Source organism: Trichosurus vulpecula, chromosome 2 (assembly GCF_011100635.1).
Source record: "Trichosurus vulpecula isolate mTriVul1 chromosome 2, mTriVul1.pri, whole genome shotgun sequence".
Lineage (NCBI taxonomy): Eukaryota > Metazoa > Chordata > Mammalia > Diprotodontia > Phalangeridae > Trichosurus > Trichosurus vulpecula.
Window position 1 is genome coordinate 231001819 of NC_050574.1, and position 21662 is coordinate 231023480.

General features: G+C 40.2%; 1 protein-coding gene across 1 annotated transcript in view; it reads left to right on the forward strand.

The window, feature by feature from the left end:
* Positions 1 to 10308: 10308 nt before the first annotated feature.
* Positions 10309 to 21662, forward strand: part of MTX2 (metaxin 2) — a 94441-nt gene continuing 83087 nt past the window's right edge. Inside the window, exon 1 of the mRNA XM_036745117.1 lies at positions 10309 to 10593. Coding sequence (XP_036601012.1) covers positions 10554 to 10593 — 40 coding nt within the window. The 5' untranslated portion in view covers positions 10309 to 10553. The remainder of the gene's footprint in view (positions 10594 to 21662) is intronic.

Genomic DNA, 21662 nt, shown 5'->3' on the forward strand with positions numbered 1-21662 from the left:
AGGCTAAATGGAGCCTCTGAGTAGTCTAGCCTTTTAATTTTACGGATGAAAATACTGGCGCTTAAGGTTAAGTAACCTTGCCGGAGGTCACATAAATAATAAGCTGCAATGCCCAGAGAGTAAACCTTGTTCTCTGACTTCAAACCCAATGATTTTTTCTATTTCTCCACACTGCCTTCCAATGGATCTCATATCTCACTGATGTGGGCATTTCCTTCATCCATGTAGATCAAAACTGATCTTCAGCTTCTCATCCTGTTTGGCCCAGCTGGCACATTTAGTGGCGCTTCCGACATGCACCAGAATGTAAAGGTTCGTCTCCCCCAAACCTGTTCTTCTTCTAAACATCTCTGTTTCACCAGCATCCTTCCAATCACTCAAATGAATAAAGTGAGAGTCATGCTCAGATCTTCGCTTTTCCTCATCATCTATACCCAACCAGCTGTTATGAGTCTTTTCTATTCTGCCTTCTACCACCACAGCATCTCCTATATCTGTACCACTCTCTCTACTCACATGGTCTCGACATGGTTCAGAACCTCATCACCCTGCATGACTATGGTAATAGTGTCCTAATTGACCTCTCTGCTTCTAGGTTTTTTTTTCCTCTCCTAGCCATGAATTCTGTACAACTCAACAAACATTTGTTAAGAACCAACTATGTGCAAAGAAGTGCTTTAGGTGCTGAGGATTTCTAGAAAGACCAATGTGAAATCTCTAGCCTCAAGGATCTTATATTCTGTTGGGATAAGACAGATATAAAATATCCACAGATTAGTATAAATAAAAAGTAATGTCAAGAGCCACAGTGTGTTAAGATTGCTAGGGATGGGGGAGCTGACTTGGCAAAATCTTTGTGTAGGAGATGTACTTGAAAGAATTGGTCTGATCATGTCATTGCCTTGTTCAGGAATATTTAATGGCTGGATAAAATTTAGTTGCAGGATAAAACACAAATTCTACTAGTGGGCATTTAAAGCCCCTCACTATCTGACTGCAGCCTTCTTTTTCAAATAGTTCACAGTACTCCCCTTCACAAGTTCAAAGTTCCAGCCAAACAGACCTCTTTACTGGTCTCTGAAGTGGGCCTTCCATGGAGGGTCTCTTGGGATCCTTCACTGCTAAACTCATGTACCAAACAACTCCTATAGGAAGCCTTCTGTGATTTCTCCAAGTTGTTATTAGTTTATTCTGTTCACAAGTCAAATCTCCTAAGAGAAGAAAAGAAGTGAGGGCGGAAGGAAGGAAGGAGAGATGTGAGGAAAGAAGGAAGGAAGGAAAGAAGGGAGGAAAGAGAGAGGGGAGGAAGGAGAGAAGAGAGGAAGGGAGGAAGGAAAGAAGAAAAGGAAGAAGGAAGGAAAGAAGTGAGGAAGAAAAGAAGTGAAGAAAGAAAGAAGTGAGGAAGGAAAGAAGGAGAAAAGGAAGGAAGTGAGGAAGAAAGGAAAGAAGGAAGAAAGGAATAAATATTTATTAAGTGTTTACTATGTGCTGGTGTTGGGGATATAAATACAAGCAAAAAGGAAAACAGTTCATGCCCTCAAAGAGCTAATAACATTTTAATGGATAAGGGGGAAGGCGAATTCACCTGGCAGCAAGGGGCATGATTTTGAAGTCCAAAGGGGCAGAAACAGGGCTAGGAGGGGTATGAAGTCTGTCTGGCCTGGGCTCCTTCACAAAATGGAGTATCCTGGAGGAACTCACCAATGAGAAAAGGAGAGTTGGCACTTGCAAAAGGATATTCCTTGGTGAGTTGGCCTAAGGGATAGCAGGAAGATCTAGGGAGAGAAGGCTGTAGGTGCTAAGGAAGTTCCAGTATAAGACATCAGTACAGGCATGATTTTGAGGTTTAGAAGGTCAAGAACAGGGTCAGGAGGGAATGTAGCAGAATGTACATCCCGGAGGGTAGAGACTGTTGTTTGCTTTTTTGACTTTGTATCCCTAGCACCTAGCACACTGTCCTATACATGGCAGACATGTAAATGTTTGTTGATTTACTTGAATTTTGCCCAACATACATCTCTCCATTTTGGTCATGTTGAAAATTGATTTTTCCATAATCTATTGTTTCAACTATAAATTGATTTAAATTGGCTATTGACAGCCAAAAACGCTGAATCTACTATTTCATTGTAAAGTAAAAGATGACTAGAAAGCCACAAATACTCTACGGTTTGATGTTTATTTAAAATAGTTTGGAAAATGTATGGAAGTTTTATAAATAGCTATTTTTAAATTTACCTTATATCATATTACTAAATTCCTCTCTTCTCAGAGGTAGTCTCAGAGACTAGAACATTTTATTGTGCAATATTAGCACTCAATATATCTTTGTGGAATTGAATTTTTGGATCCCAGTGACTGGGGAGAGAGCCTTTGAACTACATTTGAGATATCACTAATGGTAGATGTTGTCATTCGGTCATTTCAGTTGTGTCTGACTCTTTGTGACCCCATTTGGAGTTTTCTTGGCAAAGATCCTGGAGTGATTTGCCATTTCCTTCTGCAGCTCATTTTACAGATGAGGAAACTGAGGCAAACAGGGTTAAGTGACTTGCCCAGGGTCACACAGCTAGTAATTATCTGAGGCCAGATTTGAACTCAGATCAGGCCCAGCACTCTATCCACTGTACTACCTAGCTGCTCCATTAGTAGATGGCTACTGTATGTTTGACTGATACAGAAATCTCCACTGATTTCCCCTTCTGATGTCTCATTATGACATGGAGGTAATTCTGGACTCTCAGAGGCTATGGCAGTGGAGTGTTGTCAGACCAAGCCGGAAAAGCTTTGCATAGAATCCTGGTGATGACCTGTGTAGCTGCTATATGAAGACCAGTCTACTTTATAAGGGCTCATCATCTGAAATTTAGCCAAAGAATGGTGGATTTTTCTTTTTTGGAGAACAGCACCTTCTGAAACTTTTTTCTAAGCAAAGCATAGAAAGGCCTGATCTGAATCAGTGGAGGGAGTAACCGTACTGATGAAATAATAGATCCTTAGAGGATTGAGCAAGATAGAAACCATATTATTTACAGGAATTGGAATCTTATCTGAATCTAGTACAGCTGGCTATGTTATTTCATTCCTCTATTGCTTCCCCATTTCCAAAAATGGGATTAATCAAAAAATAGGTCACCCTTACCTTATATATCTTGCACCAGTGTTGCTAAGACTGGCAATCATGAAGTACAACAGAAATATAAGTGGTATATTTCTATTTAATAACTATAGATCAATCCTCTATTTGTGGACTCTTCTTTCCCTTTTCTTATTAAGATGATAGATCTATTTTGTACTGGAAGAAAAATATATAAAGCCCAGACATCAAAAATTAACTGTTCTGTATGTCCTTTCACTTATATTTTAGTTACTATGGCCAACATCTGGTACACTTTTTGTATGTCTGTAGTTCTTAAAAAAGGAGGAGAAACAATAATATAAATTCTTCCAAGTTTATTTTCTGGACAAGTTGTCCAGAACCAACAAATATTTTAATACAATAGCACATAATTTGTCATTGAATGGCAAAAAACAAATCCAGTAGTAAGACTGGAAGTTTCTTAATCAGCCAACAATCATTTAAGTGCCTACTATGTTCCAAGCCCTGTGGTAAATTCTGAAAAAAAGGCAAAAGAAAAAAAAAAACAATCTCTGTTCTCAAGGAGCTTATAGTCTGATAGTAGAAACAACCTGAAAACAACTACATACAAACAAGATATATACGGAAAAAATTGGAGATAATGAACAGACAAAGACACTAATGTTAAGGGGATCAGGAAAGACTTTTTTTTATAGCAGGTTGGGTTTTATCTGAGACTTGAGGGAAGCCAGGAGTCAGAAACAAGGAGAGAGATAATTCCAGGCATGGAGGACAGCCAGTGAAAATGCCCAGATTCAGGAGATAGAGTTCCTAGTATGAGGGACAACAAGGAGGTCAGTGTTACTAGATCAAGGAGTACGCTGGGGAGTAAGGTGTAAGAAGATTGGAAAGGAAGGAGAGAGCCAAGTTATGAAGGGCTTCGAATGCCAGATTTTGTCTCTGATCCTGAAGGTGAGAAAGAGCATCTGGAGTTTCTTGAATGGGGGGATGTTAGTATGGTTCTTCATTTTCATAAAAGTAATGTAATTTCTAATTGTGGAGAAAATGAATAGATTGCAGGCTTTCATTTTGGTTTATTACCAAAAGTAACTGAAGTTTTCTTCTATTCCTCATTTGTAGTGGTGTTAGGAGGAATCTTGATTCTTTTCAACATTTCTGTGTCAAGCTGGAAGGGATCTTATAGGCTGTCTGGTCTAACTCCTTCATTTCACGGGTAAGGGAAATGAAGTCTGGAGAGGTTATTTGACCAAGTTCATATAGTTAGTCAAAAAATAGTAATATGATTTGAACCAATGTTTTCAAACCACAAAGTCAATACTCTTTTCACCGTACTACCCTGTGGCTCTATTATAGTCTATAAAATAAACAAAAAAGTGTTACCTCTGTGACCTTGGGCAAGTTGCTTAACCATTTTTCATTTCAACATCCTAAGCTGTAAAATGAAGGGATAGATAATCTGCAACTTCCCTTTCAACTTTAAATCTTACATACCCCATGAACCTATTACTTTCATTGAATTCTTATTAGGCCAAAACCACTTGGCTACTTTAAAATCCAGCAAGCTTTTAAGATTAGCTACATGCCAAAAAGGTATAATTTATATGCTCAGAAAAGTTTTGTGCATGTTTTGTGTCATATCTTCTGCCTAAACTGTAAGTTCTACAAAGGCAAGAGGCAAATACGCCTTATCTAAACATGCTTAACTGTTGTTTTTCTTCCTTCATTTTTGAAGAGGACCAACGACACCATGATGTGATGGGTGATATCTTGACTTTCTCATGAATTAGATTTAAGTGAGGCAGAGCAGCACAAAGTCAGCCTCACTCCCTATTATGGAATCATCTAAGTCAAGTGGCTACACAAAAGTCAAGACGATCAGTGATGGCCTGGGATACAGTGGATGACCTTGGTGTCTTCCATGTCTGCCCAAACACTAAGTGCTTAACAATGTCTGCTTTGGCCGCCTTCGTGTTTTGTTGGAACAAATTGTTCTCTTCTGCCCATTCTGACAGGGGAAGTTTTCACACGTGTGGGGTAGACATCTCCCTAATTTACTGATAGGTTTGAGGCCTGTGGGTTACCCTCAACCTGGTTTGGCCAGTGTGCTGAGACAGTTTTACCCAGGTGTGGCCTCTGCAGATACTGTTTGTCTTTCTTTTTGAAGAAGACCAATGACAGGTCTGTAATAGTAATTAAGGTGGGACTTTTTGCTGTTGACCTTTAATGATTCTGGCCTTTGTTTGAATGGGGCAGATAAAGTGGGATGTTTTTGTATTTCTCAGCACTGAGACAATTGGGGGTCATTGATTTGTATCTGATGTGATACTGGGGGTGGGAACTTTGGAGCCCTGAACAGGATATATAAGTGCAGAGGTTGGCGTTCTCTCTCAGAGCCCTGAGCCACAGCAGGAGTGGGCTGAACACTCAGATGTTGATAGCTACGAATTGTATTTGGTCTGTAATTCAGGGTGCTGACTTTTCCCCTGAACTAAGTAAATGATACTTGTATGCTGGATTAAAGTAAGATTGTTAACCCCTTAAGGTTGCTTTCCTTAGTAAAGCAGATCAAAAGGACCTGGGCTTTTGTAGCATTCTGCATGCTGGTTGTTGTTGGTTTTTGCACCCCCACAGCAGCTGCTAGCCGGATTGTTGATACAAAGTCTTGTGATGACATGTGATGTCTTGACTTTCTTGTCAATTATAAGTGAGGCAGAGATTTGCAAAGTCAACACCTTCATTCTCTCCTCCGCTGGCAAGACAAAGTTGGATATGGTTTGCTAAGGGATTCATCTACTATTCCTATTCTTGTATCATTTTTATTAAGAGTAACATTTTACCATGCTTTCATTTAGCTGCTGATAATAATCAATTAATTTCTTTCAATAGAATCAAACACCTAAGTTACAAAAAAAGAAAAAAAGGTGAGAGTTAGGTGACAGGTGGACACAAAGGGTGTCTGAAAAGAGTCTGGCAGGCCCATCTCAAAGGGAAGGCACCAGTGTTAGTACACCAGAGGTGCTAGTCCTCCCTGGGTACACCATAGACCTATTGTTGAATGAATGAATCTCCTCGAGAAATTTTAGCTCTTCCAGCTCTGAAATTATGACTTTATCTAAGTAATTTAAGAAGCATCAAGTGGATATCTGATTAATAGGGCAAGGCAAATAGTTTGTGGTTTTGTTTTGAAGTTAACACAATCAGTCAAGAAGGTTCTCTGGGGAGAACTGATGGGGACCTAGTCCCACCTGTGAAAAGTGTGAACTTGTCAGGATGAGTAGCTGTCCCATCCCTCAAATTTACCTAATGGGAAAAGGGAGATGCAGCTTCTGCTATATTTGATTGGAAGTACTAAAACAAACCTCCCCCCTCTTTGGGTGAGGGGAAAAGAGACAGAAGGGAGAAGAGGTGATAAGTATTCCTGGTCTGTAAGCGGTCTATCTAGGTCAGAAAAATACCTTTTTCTAAGTCTACACAGTGTTATCGGCTCAGACTCCTCCAATTCCGTTAGGTTCATGAAGCGTTGCCCCTCCATGTCCCACAATGTTGCTTTTCATTCAATACCTTGAACACATTACTCTTCTATCAGGAAGTGGTAAGCTTCTTCAGGGTCATGGTCCATCAATGCACTGATCACAATTCTCAACTCTTGTAAAGTTGTTTTTCTTTACAGTGTGGTTCAGCAAGCATTTATTATTCCGTGCTCACTATGTGCCAGTCATTGTGCTAGATGCTGCAGACAAAAAGACAAAATGGAAATAACCCCTGAACCCAAGGAACCAAGGAACGGACATTCTGCTGAGGAGGTGGAGGGAAAACAAGGAATGCACAGATAAGAACATTCGACATATATGACACAAAGTGATTGGGGAGGGGCAGGACCAACAACTGTAGGAATCACTAAAGGATTCTTTTAGGAGGTGGGACTTCAGCCAAGCTTGGAAGGGAACAAAGGATTTCAATAGGCAGAGATAAGAAGGGACAAAAGAAGATCAATCAACCCTCAAGCATTTAAGTACCTATGAAGTGCCAGAATTGTTCTAGGATTACAAAATCAAAAATAAAACAAAATCGGTGCCTTCTAGGCCAAATGAAGTCAGGAAGCATTTATTAAGCACTTATGTGCCAGGCACCGTGCTAAACTTTGGGAACAGAAAGACAGTTCCAACTCCCCTGGAGTCCCTAATCTAATGGGAGAGACAACATAAAAAACAACCATGTACAAATAACATTTACACAGAATGAATTGGAAATAATTTCAGAGGGAAGGCTTTAGGATTAAGGGGAATTGGGAAGAGGCCTTTTGCAGAAACCAAGAATTGAAGGATGCCAGGAAAATCAGTAGGCAGAGATGAAGGTGGAGAGAATTCCAGGGGAACAACTAGTGAAAATGCATGGAATCCGGAGACCGTCTTTATCTAAGGAATAGCAAGGAGGCCAGGGTCACTGGGTAAGAGAGTATGCACACGAGTAAAATGTAAGAAGACTGGAAAGATAGGAAGGGGCCAGGTTATTAAAAATTTTAAAAGCCACGGGATTTTACATTTCAGCCTTGACATAATAGGGAGCCACTGGAGTGAGATTATTTATTTATTTACATTTATTTATATCATTTATATTAATATATTATTTTATTTTTAATAATTTTAAAAATACTTTATTATGATTTTATTTTATAACTAATTAAATTTATTTATATATTTATTTAAAATAGTATTTTATTTTTTCCAATTATATGTAAAGATAACTTTTTACATTCATTTTTACAAAATTTTGCATTCCAAATTTCTCTCCCTCCTCTCCCTTCTTCCTAAAATGGTAAACAATTTGATATAGGTTATATATGTGCAAGCACATAAAACATATTTCCGTATTAGTCATATTGTAAAAGAAGAAATGGACGAAAGGAAAAAAACACAAAAATAAACTGAAAATAGTATGCTTTGATCTTTATTCAGGCTCCATCAGTTTTTTCTCTGGAAGTGAATAGCATTTTTCATCATGAGTCCTTTGGAGTTCTCTTGGATCATTGTATTGCCTTTGAAGAGCTGAGGCTTTCATAGTTGATCATCACACAATGTTGCTGTTACTATGTACCATATTCTCCTGGTTCTGCTCATTTCACTTTTCATCAGTTCATGCAAGTCTTTCTTGATTTTTCTAAAATCTGTATGCTTACTATTTCTTATTGCACAATAGTATTTCATTACATTCATATACCACAGCTTGTTCAGCCATTCCCCAATCGATGGGTTTCCTCTCAATTTCTAATATTTTGCACCACATAAAGAGCTGCTATAAATATTTTTGTGCATGTAACCCCTTTTCCCTTTTTTATGATTTCTTTAGGATATAGATCTAGTAGTGCTAGATCAAAGGATATGCACAGTTTGGTTGCGCTTTGGGCATAGTTCCAGATTGTTCTCCAGAATGGTTGTATCAGTTCACAACTACACCAACAATGTATTAAGTATCCCAATTTTTCTGTGTCCTCTCCAACATTTACCATTTTCCTTTTCTGTCATATTAGCCATACCTATCAGATTGGCTAATCTGATAGGTATGAGGCGGTACCTCAGAGTTGTTTTAATTTGCATTTCTCTAATCAGTAATGATTTAGAGCATTTTTTCATATGCCTATACATGGCTTTGATTTCATCTGAAAACTGCCTGTTCATATCCTTTGACCATTAATCAATTGAGGAATGTCTTGTATTCTTATAAATTTGACTGAATTCTCTATATATTTGAGAAATGAAGCCTTTATCAGAGACATTTGTTATAAAGATTGCTTCCCAGCTTTCTGCATTCCTTTTAATTTTGGTCATGTTGGTTTTGTTTGTGCAAAACCTTTTTAATTTAATATAATCAGAATCATCTATTTTGCATTTCATAATGCTGTCTCTTGTTGGTCATAAATTCTTCCCTTCTCTGTAGATCTGACAGGTAAACTATTCCTTGCTCTCCTAATTTGCTTATAGTATCACCCTTTATGTCTAAATCATGTACCCATTTTGACCTTATCTTGGTATAGGTAAGATGTTGGTCTGTAATTAGTTTTTTCTGCCACTGTTTTCCAGTTTTCCCAGTAGTTTTAGTCAAATAGTGAGTTCTTATCCCAGAGGCTGGGGTCTTTGGGTTTATCAAACACTAGTTTAGTATGGTCAGCCACTGAAGTTTATTGAATGTGTGTTGGTGTATGTGACATAGCCAGACCTGTGCTTTAGGAAGATTAATTTGACATTGAGCGGGAGATAGATTGGACAGGGGAGGGTTGTTATTGCTGTTGTGTTTGTCCTTCATTTTTGAAGAGGACTATGACATTAGGGAAATGATGACAGGACATGCAGAGTCATCTGGGTCCAGTGGCCTGAAATTCACCAGGGTGACTGGAGATGGCCCAGGATGCAATGGGAGACCCTGGCCCTTTTAGGCTAAGGTCTTTTCACGTACTCACTTAGAATGAGGTAAGGTGCAGTCAGTGAATAGGCCTCTTTAAGAAGTTAATCAACGGAAGGCCCCTTTAACCAAAACTCCCCCCCCCCCAAATCAAACCGGGAGGGGAAGACCCCCCCAGGGTTCTTGGCCAAAAGAGCAACAGTTATTAGGGGCTTGAAGCTAGAACACACAGAAAGGGAAGGGGGAGGGGCAGGGGGAAGGAATAGAGCAAGCATTTACATTGTGCCAGTGCTTTGCGGGGCACCGTGCTAAACTTGCGAATATTGTCTCATTCGGTCCCCAGGACAACCCTTCGAGGTAGGGGCTATTATCATCTCCCCTTTCACAGAAGATGAGACTGAGGCAGACAGGGGTGAAGTGACTTGCCCAGAGGGACACAACTAGTACACCTCTGAGGTCTGCATTCGAACTCAGATCTTCCTGACTTCAGGCCATTTCAGGACATCCCTCGGCAATGGTCCGGGCTGGAGGTGATGACAGCCTGCACCAGGGTGGGTGGAAAGAAGAGGATGTTCTGACGGCAAGTCAATCATACTTTATTAAGCGCCTACTATTTGCCGGGCACTTGATAAGCGCTGGGGATACAAGGAAAGGCAAACAACAAACCCAGTCTGCAGGGGCTAAGGTCACCCGGAAAGGGTGACCGGGGCCGAGTTAGCATTTCACCGGGCGGGGAGCAGAAAAGGTGGCCAGGCGAGGCGGCCCTCTCCCTTTACAGATGGGGAAACTGAGGAGCGCCGAGGATTGGCGGCGGCTGGGGAGGAGGAGGGGCGGCGCGGCGGCGGGCGGCGTGGTTGTCGCTGCGCAGGAAGTTCCTGTCGGGGCTCGGGCTGTAACCTTGCGCGACTTCCCCGGCCCGTCCGGAGCGGGGGAGGGGACAGAGCGCGTCCCGGAAGCGCCGTGCTCCGCTTCCCAGCCCCCGGAGCAGGCGCAGGCGGCGGCGGCGGGGAAGGAGGAGCGGCGGCGAGGCGAGGCCTAGGCGGGCCGCACCGCCAGCATGTCCCTGGTGGCCGAAGCGTTGGTCTCCCAGGTCGCAGGTAGCGCGCGCTCTTCCGGGCCGGGGCCGCGGGAGGGGCGGGGCCGCGGCCGGGGTGAGGGGCCGGGGCAGGCTCCGGCACCCTGCGGGGCCCGGGAGGTCCACCGAGGAGCCGCTGCCTGTCTCGGGCCGGGGAGGGAGGGAGACCTGCAGGGCCGGGCCTCCTCCGTGGGCCAAGGGGCTTACGAGTTTAGGAAGGGCCGTGGGGATCGCTCTACCGCGGCCACGTTAGGTGGGAGCGGGCCGGGGGGATGGGCTGCGAGGGGTGAGCATCCTGGGCCACAGGTGCTGCTCCCCCTCAGCGTTACGTCACTGTGCCCGCTGCCCTTTGACCCTGGCCTGGAATGCTAGCCTTCTCCCGGGGGGGTCTCGGCTTCGGGCCGGCCCTAACCTAGGAACTGTCCGTGGGGCGGTGGGCGGGGAGCGAGGGGCTCGCCTAGCGACCCGTCCTTATTGGGGTACTGGCCAATACTCGGGATCAGTAGAGCCCCAGAAGCATGGACCCTGGAAGGAGTCTTAGAGGTCGTCGGAGGTCATCCAGCTCCACGTACTCCGATGAAACAGACGGGGAAACTTCGTTCTGCAGAGGTTGGGCCATTTGTCCGGCTTAAGTAGGCGGCATTTGAACTTGGGTACTCGGACTTCAAATAATGTCTTTTCACCGAACCCTCGGCGTCGGATGATTTTGTTCACACATTAAGCAGCCCTTTTGTAGATATTGATGATGGGAATCCAAAAAAGCCAAAGAAAATTGAAACTTAAACGAAAAAAACTTTGAAAATACCTAATGCCCAAAATTGAAATAGGGAGTGGGGAAAATCTAAATGAGTTTCTTGAGGGCAGAGGCCTTTTCTATACATTATTTTAGTCTTTTCTATACCTAGCACCCCACACAATGCTTTTGTACATAGTTCAAGCCATATAAATGTTTGTGGAATTGATTTGAGCAAGCACTTAAAGGAGGACTTAGATTGTTAACAAGTATGTTTGCAAAAAAAAAAACAAAACATGAAGTACTTTGATCCCTTAAGTGGGTGGGTGTTGATTTTTTTATTCATTTTTATATTTTTTATGTTCTTTTTTGAGTTCCAAACTTTCCTTCCCTCCAGCCCCCTCCCACCCATTAAGGTAAGCAATAGGATACCATTATACATGTGAAGTCACACAAAATGTATTTCCATGTTAGGTGTGTTGAAGGAGAAAGCGAGAAAAAGAGTGAAAGAAAATCCGCTTTAATGACCCCGAGAGTTAACTCTCTCTGAATGTGGTTAGCATTTATCATGAGTCCTTTGGAATTTTCAAGGATCATTGTATTGATCAGAGTAGCTAAGTGTTTCAGTTGATCATTGCTACAATATTGCTCTTACTGTGTACCATATTTGCCTGGTTCTGCTCACTTCACTTTGTATCAGTTCACATAAGTCTCCAAATGGGCATTCATTTTAAAATCAGGAGGTTAAGTTCAAAGTTCCAATGTAGGTACATAATATTCTCCAAAGTGTTTTTTAATCCATTCTGTGCACGTGACCACTGTTATTTTAACTTTGGCCTTAAGTTTTTTCATTTTTGTTTTGCTGTGATAGTGATTTTTCTCTTTTTATTAACAGGAAACAGAAACAGCTGTGTAACTTTTCAATGAAGTAGTGATCCATAAGCATTTCTTCCTTTACACAAACATCAAATGATAATTTTTCCATTCTAGAACTCACTTTTTAGATGTTCAGAGTCCACTTGCTGTATTCCAAGAGATGGGAAAGATTGCTACTATTAACTCCCATTAGTTCTTTTATATTGTATACCAGTTATTGTAGAGAGGCAGTCATATAGTAGGTAGAAAAATTTTGGTTCATAGACTCCTTTTGACATATACCAGTATTAAAACCATATTGAAAAAATTCATTTTTTGAAGTACCTTCAACTACAATGAAAGAGACTATAAATAAGGAAATAAACAACTGTAGGTTAAAAGGGGCTACTTTCTAGAAATTATGAAAATAAACTCCTAAACCACTGAATTACATATTTTTAAAAAAAAAATCATGCTTTGGGGTATATACTATAATAGGCTGCTCTTTGGTTTTTTTTAAGCGTGATAGTTGGTCAAAACATTCCTGTAAACTAAAGAGTTGCTTGCGGGTACATTATCAAATGTTTCCACTGTTTCTTAATAATGAATCGCTCATTTTTCCAGACTGGAGAGTAAAAAATTTTGAAGTGTGTTCACCATTTTGCTAAGTGTCTTTTTACCCTGGCAATTAGCTTGTTGCATTTTACTCTTATTTCTTCATCAATCAACTGATTGGTCAGTTCATCAATAAACAAGTATTTATTAGGTGTCCATTATGTGCTGAGCTCTGTATTAGCTATTGGGGATGTAATGAAAATGAAACTGTACCCACTCTCTGCAAGTTTATACATTCTGTTATCTGGGAAGACAACATGTACACACATACATATTGTATGTACATGTATGTGCATATATACACACATAATATGTTAATTCAAGTGAAATATCATTAGTGGAGGGGGATTAGGAAAACCCTTGTGTAGAAGGTGGCATCTGAGCTGAGCTTTGAAAGAAACTAGAAATTCTAAAAGATAGAGATGAAGGAGGTGGAGGAGGAATGTGTTCTAGGCATTGGGGACAGCCTGTGTAAAGATAAAAGGTGATTGTCCTCTGAGGAACAAGAACAGGTTTTCTGGACTGTAGATTGTTTGAAGAGGAGTGATACGTAGTAAGACTGGAAAGGCAATTTGGAGTCAGATTGTAAAGGGCCTTAAATGCTAAACAGATATTACAGATCTATATGCTTTAGGAAAGTCAACTTGGGTGATTTTGAAGGTTGGCTTGGGAAAGGGAGAGCTGAAGTAGTGAGATCAATTAGGAAGTTATTTGCATTTTTAAAGACAAGAGGTGATGAGGGCCTTTGAGGATGGTACCCATTTGGCCCAGAGAGAAGGGAGATGTGAAGTTAGAATCCATGAGACTTGGCAACTGATTGGTTACATGAGCTGAGAGAGAATGAGGAGTTGAGGATTATTAAGTTTGCAGACCTGAGTGACTGGAAGTTATTGGTGTTGTCAACAGAAATAGAGAAATCTGAAGGAGCAATTGGTTTGGGGGGAAAAGATGATGAGTTTTGTTGAGTTTGAGACCCTTATGGGACATGCTACTTTTAAATGTTTATTCAGTAGTCAGTTGGTGCTGTAAGACTAGAGCTCAGGAGAGAAACTAAGGCTGAACATTGAATTCAGTATTGTGAAGAGGTATCATGGATTTGCTTATGGAGATAGTGAAACTCCCTGAAGGTTTTGAATTTAGATGCTTTGAGCCAAGAAAGCCCATTCTATAAGTTTAAATTCATTGGTTCTTGTGTATTTAGTGACATCTTGGTCACTATAAAAATATAGCTTGTCAGAGCAGTACTTAATATTCAAGTCTCAGTATTTTAATCATTAAAAGTTCAGAATGCTGCATATGACCTTCATGATGCATTGAGGAAAAAAATTGCTGTATCAGAATTTTTGAGTCAGAAGGAAACTTAGAAATAATCTAGTTTGGCTCCATTTTACAGCCTCTCCAGGAACTTGTCCAAGTAACTTCAAGAACTTCCTTCAGTAACCTGTCCAAAACTAAATAGCAAGTAAGTGTCAGAGCCAGAATTAGAATTTGGTGTCCAGATTTCTCGTTTGGTTCTCTTTCCACCACTTTATACTGCTTTTCAGATTGAGGTAAAGTACCAGAGATCTCCATTCAGCCACTAAAGTGATTTTCCTAATTCCGACCATGCCACCTCTCCCCACTCAATAATAACAATGCTCTCTTTGGCATTCGGGGCCTTTCATAACCTAGCCCCCTCCTATGTTTCCATTCTTCTTACACTTTAACCCCCCACATGCACCCGTAGGTCCAGTATGGCTTGTTCTTGTATGTATTTCCATGTTGTCTCCCTGGTTAGATTGAGTTTCTTGAGGGTGGGGACTGTTTTTTACCTCTTTTTGTATCCCCCATCTTTTGGCACAGTGCCTAGCACATAGTAGGCACTTAATAACTGTTTGTTGATTGATTGATAAATAAATTTTTAAAATGCACTTAAGGCAGGAATTCTTATCCCAGGGTCTACAGTAAGGGGGTTTGTGGAATTTTGGGGGGGAGGAGGGGTATGAACTTGGATGAGAAGAGAGTATAGCTTTATTTCAATATAATTGGTTTCCTTTGTAATCCTACATAGGAATGTATTTAAAATTTATTCTGAGAAGGGAGGAGGGAAACAACACAAGCATTTATTAAGTTCCTACTATGTGCCTGTATGAACTCTTTAATTTGTGGTTCCTTTAAATAATTAAAATGCCTTAAAATCAAATTGGACTTCTTGTGTCCAGAAGGACTGCTACATTTGTATTTCAGTTGAAACAGCAAGGTGTGGGGGCGGGGGGGGGGGAAGGGAGAGGAGGGATGGGTAGTATACTTTCCAAGTGTGTTCACTACCTTCCTGGGCAAAAGCTCAGATAGCTGTGGAATTCCCTTTAGTTGGTGAGGTCCTACTCTTTGTGGATAACATGTGTTGATTGCAACAAGTCCTCACTGGGATCTGCGATGTAATAATCACAAAGAATAAATTAAGTAAAGGATATATTGCCCAGATTATGATTTGTACCTGAGTGGTAGCCGTTTGAGTTAGCTCATCATGGACAGGCACTATCGTATAGGTATTGAGCTGGGGCTAGAACTGAAGAGAAAGACAGAGAGAGCACTGTGGATTGCATTTGGGTAATTGTGCTGTGCTTTTAATGGGTGACCTAGATTCTAATCCTGATTCTGACACTTAATTCCTATGTAACCTTTTATGTTGCAGTTCCCTCATCTGTAAATTAACAGGGTTGGATCATCCCTTGCAGAATCCAGCTCTAATTGCATTTCTGGGTTTATATTTTATTCCCCTTCATGTTCTCCAAGCCCAACCAAACTAGCCTGCTTTTGGTTCCTTGCATACAACTCTTCATCTCTCTATGTGCCTTTGCATAGGCTCTCTCCCCATGTCTGGCATATACTTCCTTCTTACTTTTGCCTCTTAGACTTCTTAGTTTACTTCAAATCTTGATTAAAGCTTGGTCAGACATTGCAGATGCCAAGCCAGTCATCTTGATTTTTATCCTGTCACTGGACTTTGATGACTCAGGAAGAGAGAGTGAGGCTGACACCTTCTTGCAGCTCTGTGCCTCACTTAAATCCAATTCACTAACAAGTCAAGATGTTATCCATGATGTCGTTGGTCCTCTTGGGAATGAAGGACAAACAACAACAGCAGCAGTCTGCTGGAGGATTTATGGGAGAACATTGACATAAATTGTTGATAATGAGACTGTATGGATGAACTGTCCTCGGCACATTAGGAGGGGAAACACACATCCCTGATAATCACAGATCCAGTGAAATATCCAGCGCTAAGAATGATAAGATTTTAGAGTTGGCAGACTCTAGAGGTAGATTTTAGACCTTTAAGTCCTACCCTCTCATTTTACAGATGAGAAAATTCAATCTTAGGGTAGCAGAGTATGAATTTGCTGCTTTTCATCTTAGGAAATTAATGCATTTTTGGTAACAATCTGTGAAATGATGTACAAGTCATCAAACACTGCCTGCTGTATTCAAAGTATTGTGATAGACAAATGGAACAGATCCTGCTGATTTTTGTCTTTTTATGAAAGCTTGCTTTCTCCTTGTCTAAGACAGGTTCCCAAGTAAGCTATTGACATTTTTTTTTATGGTTTTTTGACTAAGTGGCAATAGTCAGTAGACATTTATTAAGGATATACTATGTGCCAAGCACTGTTCTAAGCCCTGGGGATACAAAGAAAGGCAAAAGATAATCCCTGCTCTCAAGGAGTTCATAGTCTCTTCTTTTGACTTTGTTTTATTGTTTCTTGGTATCTCATGGAGTCATTGGCTTCTACTTGCCTAGTTCTAATTTTTGAGGATTTTCTTCAGTGAGCGTTTGTACTTCTTTTTCCATTTGTCCAGTTCTGTTTTTTAAGGTGTTATTTTCTTCAGTATTTTTGGTACTTTTACCAAGCTAATTGTCTTTTCATAATTTTCTTCCCTTTCTTTCATTTCTTTACCCAATTTTTCCTCTACCATTCTTGTTTGATGTTGAAAATAATTTTTGAGATCTTCTAGGAATTCCTGTTGGGCTTGTGTCCAATTCATATTTTTCTTTGAGGCTTTGCTTATAGCTGTTTTGACGTAATTTTCTTCTGAGTTTGTGTCCTGATTTTACATACTGTGTGTGAAGCACTGTGCTATGTGTTTTACAATTATTATTTGATACCGCAACCCTGGGAGGTAAGTGTTGTTATTATCCCCATTTAATAGATGAGGATACTGATGCAAACCAGGGTTTAAGCAACTTGCCTAGGGTCACACAACTAAGAAGTGTCTGAGGCTGTATCTGAACCCAGGTCTTTCTTATTACAAGTCCGGTGCTCTATATACTGCACTGCCTGGTGCCCTTCTAGGTTGTCCCACTAGGCTAACTCCATCTTGCTCCATTTTGTGTACTATATTCTCCTGGCAGTTTATTACTTTCATCTGGTTCTACTCCTAATAGTGAATTTGACAAGACTTAAAAACCATTCTGTTTTAATTTGAGTGTTTTGTCTATGCACAGTAACTGAAATTATGTAAGTGAAGCTTATAATGTGGAATTCTAGGTTACTTATTTTAAATAAGAATGTGTACTTTGATAAATCCTAGACACATTGTTCTTTATTATAAAAATGCTTTGCGCTCTGTAAAAGAGAATGTGTTGGGTACAGATTGTCGATGCCCTCCAGGTGTTTTTCATTGGAGAGGTGTATGATGAAATGGATGCCAGGCAGGAATGAGTCTGACTCTTGAAGCCTTGCCCCAACCCTATCTGGGTTTCTGCTTTCTGTCTACTGACCTACTGGCTGCTGGGTGGCAGCTCCTTCGATGTCATTCCACCTTTGCCACGAGTTCTTGGCCAGTGTCAAGAGTCGATGGCCCTCTTATTCCATATTTGATTTCCTTTCTTCCCAGTTTGTTTATTCATAGTTTGAATGCAGGTCCTGTCCAACATTACCAGTCTTGAAAATTATCCTGGTAAGTAGGTTGAACAGCAGAACATTTTACATAGATGTAGCCAGTTTCATTGTGTTTACAAATTTGTTTTATTATTTATATTTGTATGGCATAATTTTATTGTCAGTATATCACAAGTTCTTTAGCTATTCCTCAATCCTATATTGGTTATATATTTTTTTCTGTTAAGAATAAAGCTGCTGTGATTATTTTTGTCCCTTTCTCTCTTCATCATCCAGTCAGAGTGCTTTCTCCGGAGTTACCAGTATACTCTTACAGTCCAACGTCACTTTCTCTGTCTTCATCCTTTCTGACCCCATCTATTACTCCCTTCTCCTTGATACTCTCTTCTTTCTAGGTTTTTGTGACACTGCTCTCCTGCTTGTCTTCCTTTCTATCTGACCACTTCTTCTTGGTCTGCTTTGCTGGATCTTCATCCTGGTCACACCTACTAACTATGGACCAAGGTCCTGAGAGCTCTGTCCTGGCCCCTTCCCCGTGCCTCCTCCTACCACATTCAGTCTATGCTAATGACTCTCCTACGTACTTATCTAGCCCCAGCCTCAGATCTCCAGCTACTTATTAGACATCTTGAGCTTGATGTTCAGTAGATATGTTAAACTTGACGTGCCCAAAACTAAACTCATTATCTTTCCCCCCCAATACTCCTCGCTTTCAGACTTTCCAATTACTGTTGAGGGTACCACTGCTCTCCTAGCGCCCCGCCCCCCCTCCCCGTGCCATTCTTGACTCTTCAGTATTTCTCATCCACCTGATATCTAATCTGCCAAGGCCTATCTATTTCACCTTTGTAACATCTTTCAAATACACACCCTTCCCCCCCCAAGACAACGACCACCCTGGTACAGGCCCTTAGCACCCACTCCTGGACTGGTGCGGTTGCCTCTTGGTGGGTCTGCCTATCACAAGGCTCTTCCCCACTCCTGTCGATCCTCCACTTACTTTATTGAAAGTAATTTTCCTAAAGTGCAAGTCTCACCATGTCCAGTCGTAAGGTCAAGAATTCCCCCACCTAGGGAATCCTATGTCTTCCTTCCAAACAGTGAGACAAGTTCGATACCAAAGGAAGAGGCCAGATTGATTATAGGTAGTAGGTTAGTCAATTGGGTCATTTACATTGGGAGCCAGTATGATGGATCCCTGCCAAGAGTTCATGTAATCAGCAGTCTGGGGTGGCAGCCAGACCAGTGGTGGATCCCTGTGGAGACCCCCCCCCCCCCAAATCCTGGTGCTAATTATAGAACTCAAACAGGAGCTATAGGGTGCTTCACTGAAGATTAGGAGATATTTTCGTTTTTTCTGCTTAGTTAATGTTTTGGTTCATATTTCAGTTTATGCTTAGTATTTGTTAGTATTATTCCCAGACATCAAGACGTTTACTCAGCACTGTTGGGTAGATGCTGAGGCACTCAAGGTGGGGTAGTGATCACGTACCAGTCGTATCTAAGATAGGACTTTTTAACGGGTCCAGGCTTCCACCTTTCACAGAATTTAAGTTAACCTATCCCCTCCTGTGTTTCTAGTCTTCTTACACCTCCTTCCTCCCCACCTCATACTGTTCTCTCCAGTGACACTGGCCTCCAGGCTGTTCCACAAATAAGACGATCCATCTCTGGACTCTGGGCATTTTCTCTGGGCACTCTGTTTCCCCATGTCTGGATTCATCTTTTTCCTCATCTCTGCCTCCTGGTTTTTCTGGCTTCCTTCAAATCCCAGCTGAAATCCTCCCTTATGCAGGAAGTCTTTCCTAGTCCTTTGTAATTCTAGTGCCTTCTTTCTCTTTATTATTCTGTATTTATCAAATGTACAGCTTGTTTGTACACATTTGTTTGCTTGTTTTGTCTCCATTAGATTGTGAGCTCCTTGAAGGCAGGACTTGTTTTTGTCTTTCTTTGGATCCCCAGTGTTTAGCCCAGTGCCCGGCACATAGTAGACACTTTAATAAATTCTTATTGGCTGACTGACCTTTCACTATTACAATATCATATCATTATCATATCATATCATCATATTATATTAATACTATATTCCTGGTAATGGGGTCACTTGGGTCAAAAGGTATGAACAGCTTTGTAACTCTTACACTGTATTTCCATTTTGCTTCCCAAAATTATTGTACCAATTCACTGTTGTCAGACATAACTGATAGAACTGTTTTCCTTCATCACTATTTAGTTTTTCATTTAAAACTGTATTTGTCAATTTAATAGAAATAAGTTGACATCTAGCTTGTTTTTAATTTGAATTTCTCTTATTATTAGAGAATTTGAATAATATTCAAGTGTATATTTCTTTGAGAAACGTCTGCTCATAAATTTTGACCATTTATCCACGACAACATTCTCCTCTTCCTTTACTGCCACCCCTGGATTATATTTCTTGTTATTTCACAGTGACTTTCTGCATTTTGATCATAATATTTAATCTTGTTATGCCACAGTTTCTTCATTTTAATAACTTGGGTAATAGTTGCAGACACACAAAACAAAATTAAATATCATGTTAGAACTTGAGGAGACCTTAGAGATCATTTAGTCCAACCTTGTTTTAAGGTAGAAACAAAGGCTAGTAGGTAGTAATCTATCCAATGGACACTTATCAGGTTAATGTCAGAGCCAGGGTTAGAACCTCCAGGTCTCTTAATTTGTAGTCCAACAATTTTTTCTACTGTGTACACTGTTGTTTCCCCTAACAGATTAAAAATAGAAGGTATGGGAGTTTTCCTGTATTCTTGAACATGTAGGTGATGTTAACATTCCATTTCTAGCTTTGCGTACTTACTTTTGTAGTATCATCTCAGAAAGTGGTTTTGAAATTGTATTCCATAGAGCCATAAAATTTCTTGAAAGAAAAATGTAATCAAAGGAAGCATGATATTTTTTTTCCCTATTATTCTTCTAGAGCTCTCCAGAATTAGGGAAAGTATTCTTTTCAGAGTTAGTGAGCCAGAAGCTAGAAATCAGAGAACCTTTATTTAGTGCATTCATGTATAATACTCATTGTAATACTTACAGCCTTACCTGCTGGGGGACAAAGGGTGTATATGGTGGGGGGGGGGGGGGCAAGGTTTGCATATAAGTGATAAAGGCAAAAGAGCAAACCACGACAAGTTAAAAAGATGTCTCAGTGCTATTTTAGGCCCGTTAGAGATGTTTTTGCTAAAAGTACTTTGACAGCAGTGAAAGCCAATTTGATTGCTTTTTCGTACTTAAAAGAACTTTTTCCGCCTTTAGAATTTAAAAGACAAAGTTTGCTACATTTTACAAAATGTTGATGAGTTGCTAGTTGATAAGTCAGGTAAAGACAGGTTACCTGGTCTTGAAGTAGTCAATAGTTAAGCTGGTGTTAATTTTTGATTTTGTAACTTTGATATTTCTTACTGTAGCAATAGCTTAACAAAAAAACCCTTATTTCATTGACTTAGAGCAAGCATGTCTGTTAAGTAGTACACCATAAAATTTCTTTTTTCCTTCTGTTTGAGGCCTTGTTTTCCTGAGGCTTAGATGTTTGCTGAAACACTTAAATTAGTACATATTATATATTATAGTGAAAGTTGAGGAAAAGATCACCACTATATTCTTATACATTTAAACCATTTTGGAAACATTTATATCTCAATAAGCAGTTGTCAGATGGACTAGCATTTTGAAGAGAAACTGAAAATTCAGATTCATTCATCACTAAAAGACAAGGAATTATATAATAAGCAACCAAATCCGAACAAGCACATTTATGTGTAGTGGAGAAGTATTTGCTTTGCCAGTAAAAGAAATGCATGCTTTAATTTTTTATCGCTTTTTAAATGAACCTCTGTTTCAGTTTTGAACACTTTTCTTATTTTTGTGTGCTCTCGGAATGAATCGTGGTTTTGAACTTTTTAACATCAGTAATAAAAATGAAATTTGATTGGTTAGTAATAAAGCAGGCTCTTTTCATAAAAACAATCA